General features: G+C 41.1%; 1 protein-coding gene across 9 annotated transcripts in view; it reads right to left on the bottom strand.

Moving 5' to 3' along the window:
• The window catches only part of SNCAIP (synuclein alpha interacting protein), a 118,547-nt gene that overhangs the window by 40,697 nt on the left and 62,624 nt on the right, over window positions 1–15,226 (bottom strand). For 8 of the 9 annotated variants that reach the window (XM_053407754.1, XM_053407758.1, XM_053407755.1 and 5 more), the window contains 3 exons: window positions 15,123–15,226; window positions 7,993–8,065; window positions 870–1,723 (listed from right to left, as the gene is read on the bottom strand). In XM_053407754.1, coding sequence (XP_053263729.1) covers window positions 870–1,723; window positions 7,993–8,065; window positions 15,123–15,182 — 987 coding nt within the window. In that variant the 5' untranslated portion in view covers window positions 15,183–15,226. The remainder of the gene's footprint in view (window positions 1–869; window positions 1,724–7,992; window positions 8,066–15,122) is intronic. The other variant, XM_053407763.1, reaches the window with a different exon arrangement.

Raw genomic sequence — 15,226 nt, 5'->3', positions numbered from 1 at the left:
CAAATTGAGAGGGAAAAGCAAAATAAACTGTGATGAGAATATTTGGATACATTACAATCTGAGTTTCTACTTAGTACTTTCATATAGAGAAAAGAAGGGACTGTTCTTATTTTTCCTTTAAGGGTTTAAAGGAAAAAAAGCAAAGGTTTTTTGGTCTCACAATTGATTATTTTTATTATTATTGTGCAATTGAATACTAGCTCCTTTTTTTTAAGCTCTCTGTTTTTGTGTTTGCTGCTGCATTCATGATCTGTCTCTGTCCTGCTTTAGGTAAAAGCTGTAGGTAAAACATAAACAAAAGTAGGCACAAAGTAATGAATATGAATGCAGATAAGGCTTGCTTCCCCCCAACCTTGTTAGCTTACATCTAGTTGCTCTGGAAACGCCGTTTAATGATGTTTAATCACAAAGCTGTAACTAGCTAAAATCTCCATGTGGGTCAGAGGCCAATTGGGGCTTCTGTGTGAGCTCCTGTTCATGAAAGCTGTTGCAATAGGAGGGGGTAAACACTCTTGAATATTAATCAGAACACACAACAGAAGCCTCTCTGTTACTATTATTGGCCTCTGAGTAGAAACAGAGTTAATCTACTAATAAATGAACAAGTGGAGCCCCACCATTCCAAAAAGATTTAAAACAACAATGGAGGATGCAACGTATACCCGCCCTGCTAAGTAGTTGCATTAAAATCAACCATCCTTGAGTTTTTATAATCTTGAGTTTTTATATTCCCATGCAACTTGCCTTCAACAAATGTCCCTTTTGCAAATTAAAATGTGTGGTATTCTCCAGGGAAAATCTCAACGGCAACTTTTCCCTCCTGCTCTGTGTGCCTTACGAATGAATAATTGAACGATTAAAAAACTTACCAGTAGAGATATCTGCCCTTCTTTCACAATATTTAAGATGCTCTTGTTTTTCTTCACGTCCTCGCTCCTTTCTTCTGGACCTCCGGGGCTGCTCCAGTTCATACTGAGGTTTAGTTCATCCTGTTTGCTTTCTGGCGCTGCTGCCTGCAGATGAAAAGTCTTTAACTGACAGTGGGGCACTGTCTTCTCCATTTTATCAGCCAACGTCCTGTTGAGGAAGCCCTTGGTCTGGGCTTCGGGTTCATGGACCGAACCACATTTAACTAGCGGCTGGGGGGACTCCAATTCTTCAGCTAAATGCTTGTGCTGATCGGGGACAATGGGCTGCCCTTTTCTCAGCTGGGAGCTTTTCACAGGGGACAGAATGCAGAACTGTGTTGTCCCTGTCGGTGCCTTCTCTGTGTTCCCTGCTGGGCATGACTTGCCACTGAGACCATTCAGCGTTGAGTACACACTCAAAATCCGTTTCTCTGGAGCAGCCTTGGCAAAAGCAGCGAGCTGCTGGCTTGATTTAATGTAAGGCACATCCAAAATTTCATCCATGTCTAGGTCGTAGTGCTCCAACTCACCAAGCAGAACTCCAGGCTCAATGCATTTTGTTTTAAGGCTCTCTCCACTACCTGGAAGTTGATCCCCATTCTGAGGTGCAGGTGGAGAGTCACTGCCTTTCTGGCACTCCATCTTCTGGTTCTTTTGGTCATCACTTTCATTATTTTCTGAGCTCTCTGGTTGGTGCTTAAGGGGAGAAACCCTCTTCACTGGTCTGAATTTACTGTACATATCCGCAATGCCTGTTGGTTTTTGTGCATTTCCAAGGACCGTCGAAACTCCTGAACTCCAATTCGTGCTGGGAACTAAAAAAAAGCACAAGAAACGCAACCTCAAATGAATTCGATTTCATCATCAGCCGTGCATGCATTCTTCCTATCTTGTATACTTTGAAAAGAGGATACCTTGGAAACATAATTACCCATAATTAAAGTACTGTGAAAATACCGTGGGGGAAACTATACCTTGTGTTTTAATGACCACCTTGCACACCGCAAGGTTTCGGTTGCTAAAAATTAAGCGACAGAAATACAGAGCACTATTCATGGCAGGAGGGTGAAACGTGAAAAACTGTGGAAGCCACATTAAATTTAGATCGTAATTTTGGCTCATAGAGAATGATCAGAAAATATTCACAGCCTTGTATTCTAGTTTTGAACCTGAAGGTCAAATAGCGGTTTTTTGTGATTCTGAAATGAAGCTACAGAGGCAGCAGAGGAGAAGGTTGTGAATGTGCTTTCCGTCGTGGTGGAGGGCAGGAAGGGGTGTTTAGCTCTTTCTCATGCAGTCCTCTTGATCAAAATCTCCCCCAGGCTACCTGTCTTACAGAAAGAGGGATCCAGATATTGCTCTCCAGGGGACAAATAGCAGAATGGGGCACAATCCTAAGCAGAAGGATGAAAGAAGATTAAGTGCCTCCTCCCTGCTGCTATGTCCACATTCACAACCAGGGCCGGATTTCAGTTTGATGAGGCCCAAACCTACTGACAGTAACGGGGCCCTTTATACAGGGTGAGTCCATTACAAGAGGCCCCGTGGAAACAGAGTACACATGTTCCATGGGGCCCCTTTTAAAAGACTCAACCTATATGTCCAGCTGTCCTTGTTCAACAACAAATTGTCACTGCTTTTTGTGTTGTATATATGCTATATGGTAATTTATGGACCTAATAGGTATCTAAAGCCATTTGCACATAACAAAATATATATTTTATCAAAGTAATTGATATTGAAATGAGCAAACCAGTGATATTTTAGGGAGCAGGCTAGCAGGTGGGGCCCATTACTTACATCAAAGGAGCCTACACAACACAAAACACTGTTGCTGTATGTAGGTTTTATTTTTTTATCTCATATTTTGGAAATGTACACCCAGCTCTTTTTTCTTTTAATTTTTTTGGGGGGCCCCCAAGAGAGTGGGGCCCTATGCTATAGCTTGTTTAGCTTATACTGTGGTATCTCGGGTTACATACGCTTCAGTTTACAGACTCTGCTAACCCAGAAATATTACCTCGGGTTAAGAACTTTGCTTCAGGATGAGAACAGAAATCATGCTCCGGCAGCGTGGTGGCAGCAGGAGGCCCCATTAGCTAAAGTGGTGCTTCAGGTTAAGAACAGTTTCAGGTTAAGAACAGACCACCGGAACGAATTAAGTACTTAACCCAAGGTAGCACTGTACGTAAATCCGGCACTGTTCACAACCTGCCAATGCCACTTTTCATTTTTAAAACAAAAGTTGGGAGATGTGGTCAGAGATCTCCTGCAATCCTCCTATCATCTCTCCCTATCACACGTTCTTCAGAATTCAAATGGATTCTTGCTATCCTAAGTATTAGCTGATTTGATCAAAGTTCACTTCATTTAGTATGGAAGGCCTCACAAAACTGTCTGACGGTCACCTTTTAATGTGTAGGACTGGACTTCGTAAAAGTGTTTCTTCGCAGAGCCACACTTCGATTTACTGTGTCTACTAAATGCAGTGCTTCAGTTGCATCTATCTTGCACTCAAGTTGAGCTTCTAAGAAACACTCTGTTTCAAGAAGCAGCTGTGCTAACATTGTTATCAAAACAGCAAAAAAGTACATTTTGAAAGGAACAGAATAAGGTTTGACTTATTACCTGGATATCTTCAGAAGCTTTTGGAATGGTATTATTCGGCTAATTATTTATTATTCCAACAACAACATGCAGCTTAAGATGTTCAATACAAAAATCCCATTGCACAGATTTATTTATATATTGTATACGATCCTGAGTTCAAAGGGTGACCGTTTAATGCTGGTTTTATTTACATGTGAACCCCCCCCCCATAAGTGATAGAGGGAAATGGATACCACATGTTTCCCAGCTGTTTCATTCTAACAGGGACCAAGACTTTACACAGAAAGCAAATTTTGTCCTAGCCTCAAGGAAAATACTTTTTTTTTCCTTTTTGACAAAAGGGGTCTAGACAGCAACAAGGCATTAACGTTTTGTTAGTCATCACCTTCTTTGCACAGAGATGATTATTTGCCTTTTAAGGTTGAATGAGCTTTCTAGTGTAAATCCAAAATATATGGCGGATCTAAGCAAATAGCTTCTGGGCTGAGATAAAGACCCAGCATGTGAATGGCTGTGCCATAGCTGAAAAATACAAAGTTTTCAGAGAATCCACTTTCTCCCTGTGTTGTTTTCCTGGAGGACAAAATGGTAACGTGGAGAAGAATTGTAATATTTTCAGTATTGACTTAGCTATCAATTTGAAGCTATGGCTCTATGAGTTAGGTTCAGACTTAATATATAAAATTGATCTGTTCAGACAAAAGAAACTCAAGCATTTAGGGTTGGAAAATTAATGCATTTGGGTTATCTATCCTCCTCCTTTATTTGGATTTCATTTCTTAGCCAACACTAAGGATGAGGAGCTACAATATATCCAGGATCATTGCTACTTACTTAAAAGATTTGGGGCACAGGCCCATAGACACAAACTTGCACATGCTATTCTAGAGAGAGAGAGAGAGAGAGATGCAAATCTCAAACTTAAATGTCACAGATAATGTTATTAGGACGCTAGATAGTTTTAATTCTGAGATCACTTGGCCCTTAACCAAAATATTTATCTTAGGCATAGCTCTCCAGCTTACTACATTCTTCGTTTCAATTCTCCTTTCCCAAGTCTTCTTCCCAAAATATGCTGAACACAAAGTATCAGCGCACACAGACAAAATTCAACAACCTCAGGCACCTTTTCATCTGGGTACAGTGGTACCTCTGGATACGAACGGGATCCGTTCCGGAGCTCCGTTCCCATCCTGAAGTAAACGCAACATGCGTTTGCGCGTCATGATTCGCCGCTTCTGCACATGCGTGTAACGTCATTTTGACTGTCCGCACATGCGCAAGCGGCAAAACCCAGAAGTAACGCGTTCCGTTACTTCCAGGTCGCCGCGGAGCACAACCCAAAAGCGCTCAACCTGAAGGAACATCAACCTGAGGTATGACTGTATATAGATTCTTCCAGGTGTTTCCTCTTATTTAAGCAATAAAGGTATAAAGGGGCGAGTGAGACCAAGCTGCCTGGCCTGCCACAATATCTTCATCATCCCTGTTCTATGATTCTGTGATTTATTCATATTAGAACTAAGCTGAAAATGTGGTGTGATTTCAACAGCATTCCAGTCTGGCAATTTTTGAGGCGTCCTTCAAAGAGAAAAAAAGGCAAAATGCTATTAAGGAAGCATTTTCAGAGATGCTAGTGCATAATGAAATCTGACTGGGTACATAGTGCTGTGCTGCTAATCATGGTCGCTACATGAGCCCTGATTAATTCCAATCATTCCTGAAAGGGAAAGAAGCCTGAAACTGTTTGGTGGCGGTGAAATGGCAGAGAAAATTCAGTAGATACACCAGTAAATAAACCACAGAGCCCAACTTCAAAACAGCAACAAGATCACAGAATCATAGAATTGTCGCGCTGGAAGGGACATGAGGATTACCTAGTTCAACTCCCTGCAATGCAGGAATCTTTTGCCCAACATAGGGCTCAAACCCACGACCTTGAGGGAGCGTCTCCACCCCCATCGTTCAGCCCAGACACTGAGGTCCACTTCCGAGGGACTTCTGGCAGTTCCCTCACTGCAAGAAGTGAGGTTACAGGGAACCAGGCAAAGGGCCTTCTTGGTGGTGGTGCCAACCCTGTGGAATGCCCTCACATCAGATGTCAAGGAAATAAACAACTATCTGACTTTCAGCAGACAACTGAAGGCAGTCCTGTTTAGGGAAGGTTTTTAAGTTTGATGTTTTATAGTGTTTTTAATATTCTGTTGGGAGCTGCCCAGAGTAGCTGGGAAAACCTCGCCAGATGGGCGGGGTATAAATAACATTCGGCTCCCAACCGAATGTTAAAAACACAATACAGCATTAAACATTAAAAACTTCCCTAAACAGGGCTGCCTTTAGATGTTTTTTAAAAGTAAGATAGTTGCTTATTTCCTTGACATCAGATAGGAGGGCGTTCCACAGGGCGGGTGCCACTACCGAGAAGGCCCTCTGCCTGGTTCCCTGTAACCTTGCTTCTCGCAGGGAGGGACCCGCCAGAAGGCCCTCGGCACTGGACCTCAGTGTTCAGGCTGAACGATGGGTGTGGAGATGCTCCTTCAGGCTTGGAGCATGTTATTTTTCTCTCTCTCCTCTCCAATGCCTGGTGTGCTGTATGGAAGCACGACAGGACCCAAGGGCTCAGCAGTGTTTGGGAAAGTGTAGCTTTTCAAGGGCTACTGCCATGTGACATGGTCTATTGTGAACTTGTGTCTTCTAGGACTGCTGATATACAGTGCACCAAGTGTCTGGGAGGAGAGAGACACTTCTCTTTCCTTTCCCCGCAGCCTATTGCTGCTACCAGAGTGGAACCCCCAGAAGTGCCAGCCTGGCAAGAGAAAGGAAAGGAATTTGAAGATCTAGTCTGGACAGTGAAGATGGTTTGGGGACTTTTGGTGGGGGTATGGGAGCAGGCTAGGCTGAATGTGAATTGACTCAGAAACTAAACGAGCTATTTCCAGAAAATTTGGGAAGTGGCTTGCGTTGCTTCTAAGTCAATCCAATGAACACGACTGGTGTCTTAATCAGATCTAATCTGCACCCCTTAGACACAATCCACTGTGTTCTTGCCTATCTTTAAATACCTTTTAGAAATGACTATGCACAGGATTGCAATCATAAATGTATGTCTCTACTGAGTATAATTTTTAATATGATTTTGAGCCATTTTTACATACCGTATTTTTTGCACCATAACACTCACTTTTTTCCTCCTAAAAAGTAAGGGGAAATGTCTGTGCGTGTTATGGAGGGACGCATAAAAACTACGTGTGTGTTATGGTCAGGTGCGTGTTATAGAGCGAAAAATACAGTAATTTCTTTTTCTTCTTCTGAATCGGTTTAACTCTTTCATTTACTCAGGAATCCTGACTAGCATACGGAAAGTTGTAGAAGGGGAGGAGGGGCTGTTTCCACTTTGCCGCAGCACCTTGCCTATTCCCTTGCCTCAGGGAAACCAATGCTTTCCTCACCATTGCTGGAAGTAAAGTATTGGGAGTGAGGGCTCAAGGCAGAAGTGAGAAGAGAGAAAGATTCTGTTTTCGGTTTGTTCTCACATGTGACTCAGTAAGGAGGTGTGGCAATTTAGCCATTAATGGTTGTGGCAGAGAAATTCTACACCTACGCTACAAGCAATGGCAATTTTCTCCTTTGTGAAACACAATACATAAATAAAATACTTGCCAACGCCTGGGTCTTCAAAAAACCCCGAGGCCCCGGGTTTCTACAATTGGCATTTTAGTTTCAAATATATTAATGAAATTACCATTTGATGTAAGCACAATGAAATTTTCAGAGGGCAATGCAGAGATGTTACTCTCACCAGTATACTTTTGCTCCGTGCTGAAGACAGAAACAAAAGAGCCTTAATCCGATTTACAAAGTGAAAAACAACACTGAATGCACTTTTTTTTTTGTCAGTAGGGGAGAAAAGGTCTCCAGCTGGTTCTCATCTGTGTGCCATGGCTCTTCATTTAGTTTACACTATTAAACGCAAAAACTTTGCTTTCATCTTAACTGTTACAGTATGCCTGAGAGTAGATTCTATCTTGTAGCATCCTTGATAGAGTTTCAGAATTTGGCAAAACATCATGCCTCAAACTGGTCATGACCATATGGGTAGTAAATGTATCCAACATTTTTTCATTGGCGCCTACATCATTATGTCTTGTCACTAATGGTTTCTCGGTTTTTTTCAGTAAATTGTTGCATATACTGTGGTTTGGAGCTGCTGAGGTTAAACCCTGCGTTTATCTGTGTGCCGCCAAATCCTTTTATGGAACTTTTGTTGTTATTGCTGCTGTTGCTAATAACCTAACATCTTAAGAGAGAAGAAATTCAGAGAAAAAGCAACAGGGGAGAAAGAAACTCATTGTTACCAGACAGCTATCACACAAATACCAAAGTTTAGAAGAAGAAGACAGTCTGTCACAGTCTTTACTTGAACAAAAATCCCCCTATAAAAATGACGATTGCAGAACAGAAATGAGCAGCATACCTGTTCTGTCTTCATTTTGTGAGTCACACTTCCTACGTAATTCTGGGATAGTCTTGAGGGATGTTACTGAATACTGAAAAACAAAAAATCATGTTTGCTCAGTAATTTTGTTACGAAATCTAACCACATTTTGAGTAAAGTGGATGCCTCATTTTAATGATGTTGTGTATTACCCAGTGCTCTGCTGGAGGCTTAGAACAAAGGTGGTACACCCCCCCCCCATTTCAGCACAACATAAAAGTGCTACTTAAGGACATTTGCACTCTGCTGCCAGAGGAAGATAGTGAACAAAGGGTCTTTTAGAACAATCTGACCCACAAAGCCTGGCAGATCAGTCATCTAGTTTTCCTATCATGGAAGCAAAGCCTCCCTAGCTGTGGTATGTCACAGAAACATAGAATCATAGAATTTAAATAATAATAATAATAATAATAAATTTTTATTTATACCCCGCCCTCCCCAGCCAGAGCTGGGCTCAGGGCGGCTAACACCAATAAAATTACAATAAAACCCAACAGGGGAAAACAAACAAACAAACCCAGTTTATTAAAATACGGGTTAAAATACAATTTAAAATGCAGCCTCATTTTAATAGTAGCCCATAGATCAAAACCATAAGGGGAGGGAAACATAAGGGTCAGACTGAGTCCAAACCAAAGGCCAGGTGGAACAGCTCTGTCTTGCATGCCCTGCAGAAAGATGTCAAGTCCTGCAGGGCCCTAGTCTCTTGTGGCAGAGTGTTCCACCAAGTCGGGGCCAGTACTGAAAAGGCCCTGGCCCTAGTTGAGACCAATGTAACCTCTTTGAGGTTCGGGATCTCCAAAGTGTCGTCATCTGTGGACCTTAAGGTCCTCTGCGGAATGAATTAAGTACTTAACCCGAGGTACCACTCTCTCTCTCTCTCTCGTTCTCTCTCTCTCTGTGTGTGTATAGTTTGCCTAACATATGCTTAGACTCAAATTTCTATCTATATGTAATTCTCTGAAATGTTAGGATCCTACAGAAATTATTCCTTATACAGTAAATGTATACAGGGGAGAAACCAGTTTCTCAAAGAGTATTATCACAGCATACATACATTTGCTGCAAGGGGCACACCTGATGTTAATCAGCAAGCTATTCATTGGATTCACTCTTAAAGCAATGTCAAATGTCTGAGTAAGCAGCAATAATTTCTTCATAAACTTGTGGAATGCCTTCATTCACCCATATGATCCAGCACTGTAAAAAGAATTTTCCCACAAACAAAATTCTGTAGGTAATTTAATATTGATCCCCGTGGTCCCTTTCAAAACTGAATGCTACACATCACAAAAATGTTAATTCATGCCAACACTGTTCTCGGTGCCAAAGGTGCTCATTATACCTTTGACAATAAATACCTTTCTGCACATTAGTAACAGCAGTCTGCAAAGCCAAAAGACATAGGTAGGAAAGAAAAAAAAATAATATTTTTGAGATTATATGGTGATATAATGTTCTTAAATTTAGGGATATATTTAGACATGGCAAAGAAAACTGAATTACTTGGAAAACTCCAGTAGCTTCCCACATAATAGCCAAACTGTTCTATGCGTGGCTTTGCTGTTGGAACTGATAATTTGCCAATTATATGTCAAAATCAAATGATTCAGTCAGTCTCGGGTGACCAGTTACAGAAATAACTTACTTGGCCGATTCAAATGAAGCTGAATTAGCCTGTCACTCCACAGATTTTACCGAGGACACCCATATTTCATTAGATTTCTTTCCTTTTTTGTTCTTGGGTTCTGTTGACCTGACTCTGACTGAGCCTACTGCTAAGTCTATGGGACTTTTAGCTCTAAGAATCTGAGAACAGAGTCCATTTACTAGATGTTTTATATGCGTAGTGAAGCAGCGGCATAGCCACTGATTAGGAATGATGCGAGTTGTAGTTTAGCAACAACTGAAGGGGCACAGGTTCCCCATTCCTGGTGTTTAGGACTGCAAGCCTAGGCAACCTTTCTTAGACGTGTTTGGATTTGATATCCCGCTTTATCACTACCCTTAAGGAGTCTCAAAGCGGCTAACATTCTCCTATCCCTTCCTCCCCAATAACAAACCCTTGTGAGGTGAGTGGGGCTGATAGTCTTCAGAGAAGTGTGACTGGCCCAAGGTCACCCAGCAGCTGCATGTGGAGGAGCGGAGACGCGAACCCGGTTCCCCAGATTACGAGTCGACCGCTCTTAACCACTACACCACACTGGCTCTCTTAGGGTCTTCAGACCCTAAGCTGGGCTGAATCATGGGCCATGCCATACCGGGGAGGCAAGATTAAAAAAACAACAACAGTGGGGCAAGTCCACTTTTTGATGATAAAATCCCAGTTCTCTTTCCTAAGAAGGTTGGGAAATAGTCTTTGGCCTGACACCCAGGCTGTAGAAACACTTGAGAAAAATCCTTATTCTATGGATCACCCAACATCCAAAAGTTAAATGGGTGGCTTACTGTAAAAAGCTAACCATAAAATGTTACACAACAGAAGCTAGCAACCGAGGATGAGTTCAAAACACCAATGTTTACAACAGTACCAGAAATTTCACAAACCTTAGAACTAAAGAAATAAAAATGTCGTCACATGTTCATGCACATATTGAGCAATGTATTTTTGTATTTCAGCAGTGAAAAGGTACCAGGAGAAAGAGAAGCATCAGGTCTCCAAGGGAAACGCTAACTTCTTGAAGCCAGGGGGTACATGTTGAACTGCTACACAATTGGCAAATCAATTACAAGCAGGCTTTTTATACCCCATTGAAATGTGTTTTGTTAGTCCAGTGTTTTTCTCTATATATTATTTCCCCTCTCTCTTGGAATGGCAAACCATTCCATTTTTAACAGCATTAAAATATATTCAGTTCCCTATGAAAAATCTATTAAACATGCTATAAATTTGATTGTGCTTTTAATGGTGTGTGTTTGATTGCACTAGCAGATTTCCTCCTGCTCAGCTCCTGTCCCAAAACAAAATATGAACGCTTGAAATTTCTGCCTTTTCTATCAATACGATGAACAGGATTTTCAGCTGAGAAAAACTGTTAAAGTGCCAAGAGAGAACATTACTCACTTCTTTCCCAGGCTACTAACAGGGAACACTTCTTTCCTTGGCTCCTGTCTTTGTTCCACGGAGAGTGGCTACTGATCAGTCTTGCCATTGAGTTTTAAATATTACTTTTTCTGTACCTGCTTCATCTTATTATTGAGACACACTCTAGCCAACATGGTACCTTCCCAGATGTTGATAGACAACAGCTCCCATCAGCTCCAACCAAGCTAAGCCAATTGTCAGGGATGATGGCAGCTTTTAATGAGGGAAGCTTTGAATGTTTAATATACTATTGTATTTTAATATTCTGTTGGAAGCGGCCCACAGTGGCTGGGGAAACCCAGCCAGAGGGGCAGGGTATAAATAATAATAAATAATTATTATTATTATTATTATTATTATTATTATTATTATTATTATTATCCAATGGTGACTAATTCTGATGAATACATTCTACCTTTGCAGTGGGTGATGGTATGCTTCTGGAAACGGCAGGAAGGGAAAGTGCTATTGTGTTCAGGTCCCGCTTTTGGTTTCTCTGCAGGCATCTGGTTTGCCTCTGTGAGACAGGATACTGGACTAGGTGGGGTACTGGCTTAAACCAACAGGCTCCTCTTACCTTCTTATAAAAACACGTATAAGGCACCACATTGGCTATGTCTGCACTACAATTTTATTTAACTGAACATTTGGGTGAAGCTTGGTATCTCATCATCAAAGGAAGAAACAGCAGGTCTAGTATAGACAATGTCTAGGCAAGCAGACATTGAATAAAGTTTTACACAAGGTAGACCTATTCAGTTGAATGGAGTTAACTTAAGGTAAAGGTAAAGGGACCCCAGGCCATTAGGTCCAGTCATGGCCGACTCTGGGATTGCAGCACTCATCTCACTTTACTGGCCAAGGGAGCCGGCGTACAGCTTCTGGGTCATGTGGCCAGCATGACTAAGCCGCTTCTGGCGAATCAGAGCAGCGCATGGAAATGCTGTTTACCTTCCCGCCGGAGCAGTACCTATTTATCTACTTGCATTTTGATGTGCTTTCAAACTGCTAGGTTGGCAGGAGCAGGGACCGAGCAACGGGAACTCACCCTGTTGCGAGGATTCGAACCACCAACCTTCTGATCAGCAAGTCCTAGGCTCTGTGTTTAACCCACAGCGCCACCCGCGTCCCCGGACCTAACTTAGTCATGCTCATTAATTTCAGTTGGTTTACTCTGAGCTAAACTTTTTAGGTTATTATTTCGGTTGTTCAGCTACTATTTATTACTATTTCCAATAGTGCACTAGATGTTGAAACAAACATTTGACAGACTCTAACCAAAGGTAAGTGCTTTAAAATTAATGAATTTCAATGCTGCCCAGAACCCACGGAAATCAAGCTTGTATCCTTACAATTCAACAGTATGCAACTTTAAGAAGATAGGTTAGCCGCAGTAAGGTAGCACATGACAAATTAGCAAAAACCAGACAAGAATTTTTTTTGGAAGTAATTGGAATGTTTTTGGAGGGGGTCGTGATTGAATGTTGCTGTCGGTTTCAGCTCTGCTGTTATTTCCCTGCAAAACTGTGAATTTGCAACTTTTGAACAAAACATGAATAAACGTGACAGAACATATCTATACCCCAGAATGAAGTCCACTCAGTGGGACCAGAATGCAAATGGTATAGATTTTATTTACAGAACTCAATGATGACACATTAGAGAGAGTGCAATGTTTTATCAAAAGTAACAGACACTGTTCTTTAATCTAGCAGGCTGGTAGCAGCCTGAAGTTTATTATTGAGACGTGTATTTTCATTACAAGCTAATCTTGCCTGTGATAGTGGAAGCTGAAAATTAAGAATAATACTGTTCTTATGTATTAAGCATATTAAAAAAAAATCAGAAAGCATTTCACAGCATTCATTATTAACCTATTTCTGAAACTGACACTAAAGGTAATTATTGAGGCACAATGGGAAAGTCAAGAAGAGGTTACACCTTCTTTGTTTTATGCTGCTATAAAACTGAGCCTAGAAATATGCTCTGGGACATGTCCCTATACCCCACAGTGATAAAAAGCACAGTTACCTCAAATAAATTATTCTTTTGAGATTAGATCACAGTCTAATGAATTTGCAATCTTAGCCTGCCTTCATTAATAATCTACATAGAGATAGTCAAAGTTTAAAATACAATTTAGGAGAAAATGGCTTCTGAATAAAGCAGCTAAAACTTTAAAAAATGAACAATATCCCTATAAAGGCCAGAATAAAACATAAATTCAGCAATCATATGTCTAATTCCCTCGCTAATTAGGCATTTAACACATATTTGGTTTGGAGCTTTTATTGGTATTCATAAAATAGAATAACCTATAGTCAAGATCTCATTAGGGACATTGGAATAAGCTGCATCATTAGTTTCGGTAAGAACTGCAAAGTGTGCACCATAGAATGATAGCATTTTAATAATGGCATCACAATTGATTACTGTATTCAGATCCTCCAGGCATATTGCTGGCTTAAATAGATCCTTAACGTCCCTTAGAGATTGGTATAATACACTCTCAGAATTGTTAACCTTTGTAGATTCTAGGAAGTAGTGTGAAATAGGGGGTATAAAATAGGAAAATGTAACAGCAGCAGAAATATATGGAAGTGTTGTTTATTCAGAGTGAAGTTCAATTTTATCCCCTAGGCTTTCCATATTTGGAAATTATAGTAATCGCAATATAAACACCACAAGGCTTAGGCTGCAATCCTAACCTGATTTGCCTGGGAGTCAGCCCTGTTGTGAGTAGACACTGCTAGGATCACACTATAAGTTATGAAACTGATCCATTCCAGAGCCTCCAAGAGTCCCTGTTTTCCAGGGACATCCCCGATTTACAGAAGCTGTCCCAGTTTCTGATTTGATCCCAGAATGTCCTGTTTTTCCTTAGGATGTCCCTATTTTCATCAGAGAAATGTTGGAGGGCATGGAGTTATCTGACCCCTGAGCCATCTGAAGGCAGCCCTCTATAGGGAAGTTTTTAAAAAATGATTTTGAATGTTTTATATATGTTGGAAGCCACCCAGAGTGGCAACCCAGTCAGATGGGTAGGGTATAAATAGTAAAGTGCTTCTTCTTATTATTATTATGGAACAGGACATCCCTATTTTCACCAGACAAATGTTGCATACTTTAAGCAGATTCACAACCAGGGTGTCATATGTCATCCATACCCTGTGCTTAATGCAAAGTTATTCTTGGAATGGGTGGCAGCCCTGCTTTTGGAGTGTCTTTGGATTCTTGCACATTTGAATGTGTGTACTGCTGATGACTTTTCAAGACTAGCCTGGGCCCAAGTGGATATATTTCAACTGGATTTACCCAGGTATTTCAGAAGAGCACACTCAGGCCTTAAATAATATGTGAGGTAGGTCTTTAAGTCTTCAATGTGTTTGTGTTTGTGTGTGTGTGTGTGTGTGTGTGTGTGTTTCTATCAACCCATCAGTACCACAACTGAATCTCCTGTTGCATTAATTGAACTCAACCCTAAAAACAGAATATTGGTATGTCGTGTGGCATGGCTTCGGTGATATAAGCTGTCCACAATCTGTCATGAAGACGTACACAACACTGCATGCTTCTGGAACCTCATATCGCTAGTCAGTGCAGCTCCTTCAGTAGATACCATGGTATCAAAAGGATACCCCCAGTCAACAATCTTCATTCCACACTAACTGCGACTTCCAGGCTAAGCCCAAGGGCTCTAAGTCCCACATAGAACACATTGGAGCAATCCCGTCTTGAGGTAACTATTGCCAGGACCACAATGATCAAGCTATCTTGGTCCAGGAATGGTTGTAGCTGTCGCAATGGCTTCATATAGATGCAAACTAGCATTAAGGACAAAAGTGCCCTAAGACACCCCATCATATATTAAAAATAAATAAATCCTGCCACATCTCTCTTTTTTCTTTTTCAGGTTTTCCACTCATTTGGTGAAACTGATGGAACATTTAAGCCGAAAACCAAAACAACAGAAAGACTGTCTTTCATTCAGCAGAGAAGAAAAATGAAAAGCCTGATAACTTACAGATATATCATCACTAAAATCTATTTCATCCAAATCAAGGTATTCAGGTGCTTCCATCATTCTGCTATGCACATCTTCATTGGCTTCGTTGGATAATAAAAGTC

Source organism: Podarcis raffonei, chromosome 11, assembly GCF_027172205.1.
Source record: "Podarcis raffonei isolate rPodRaf1 chromosome 11, rPodRaf1.pri, whole genome shotgun sequence".
NCBI classification, from domain to species: Eukaryota; Metazoa; Chordata; class Lepidosauria; order Squamata; family Lacertidae; genus Podarcis; species Podarcis raffonei.
This window is presented reverse-complemented; position numbering and strand designations above follow the sequence as displayed.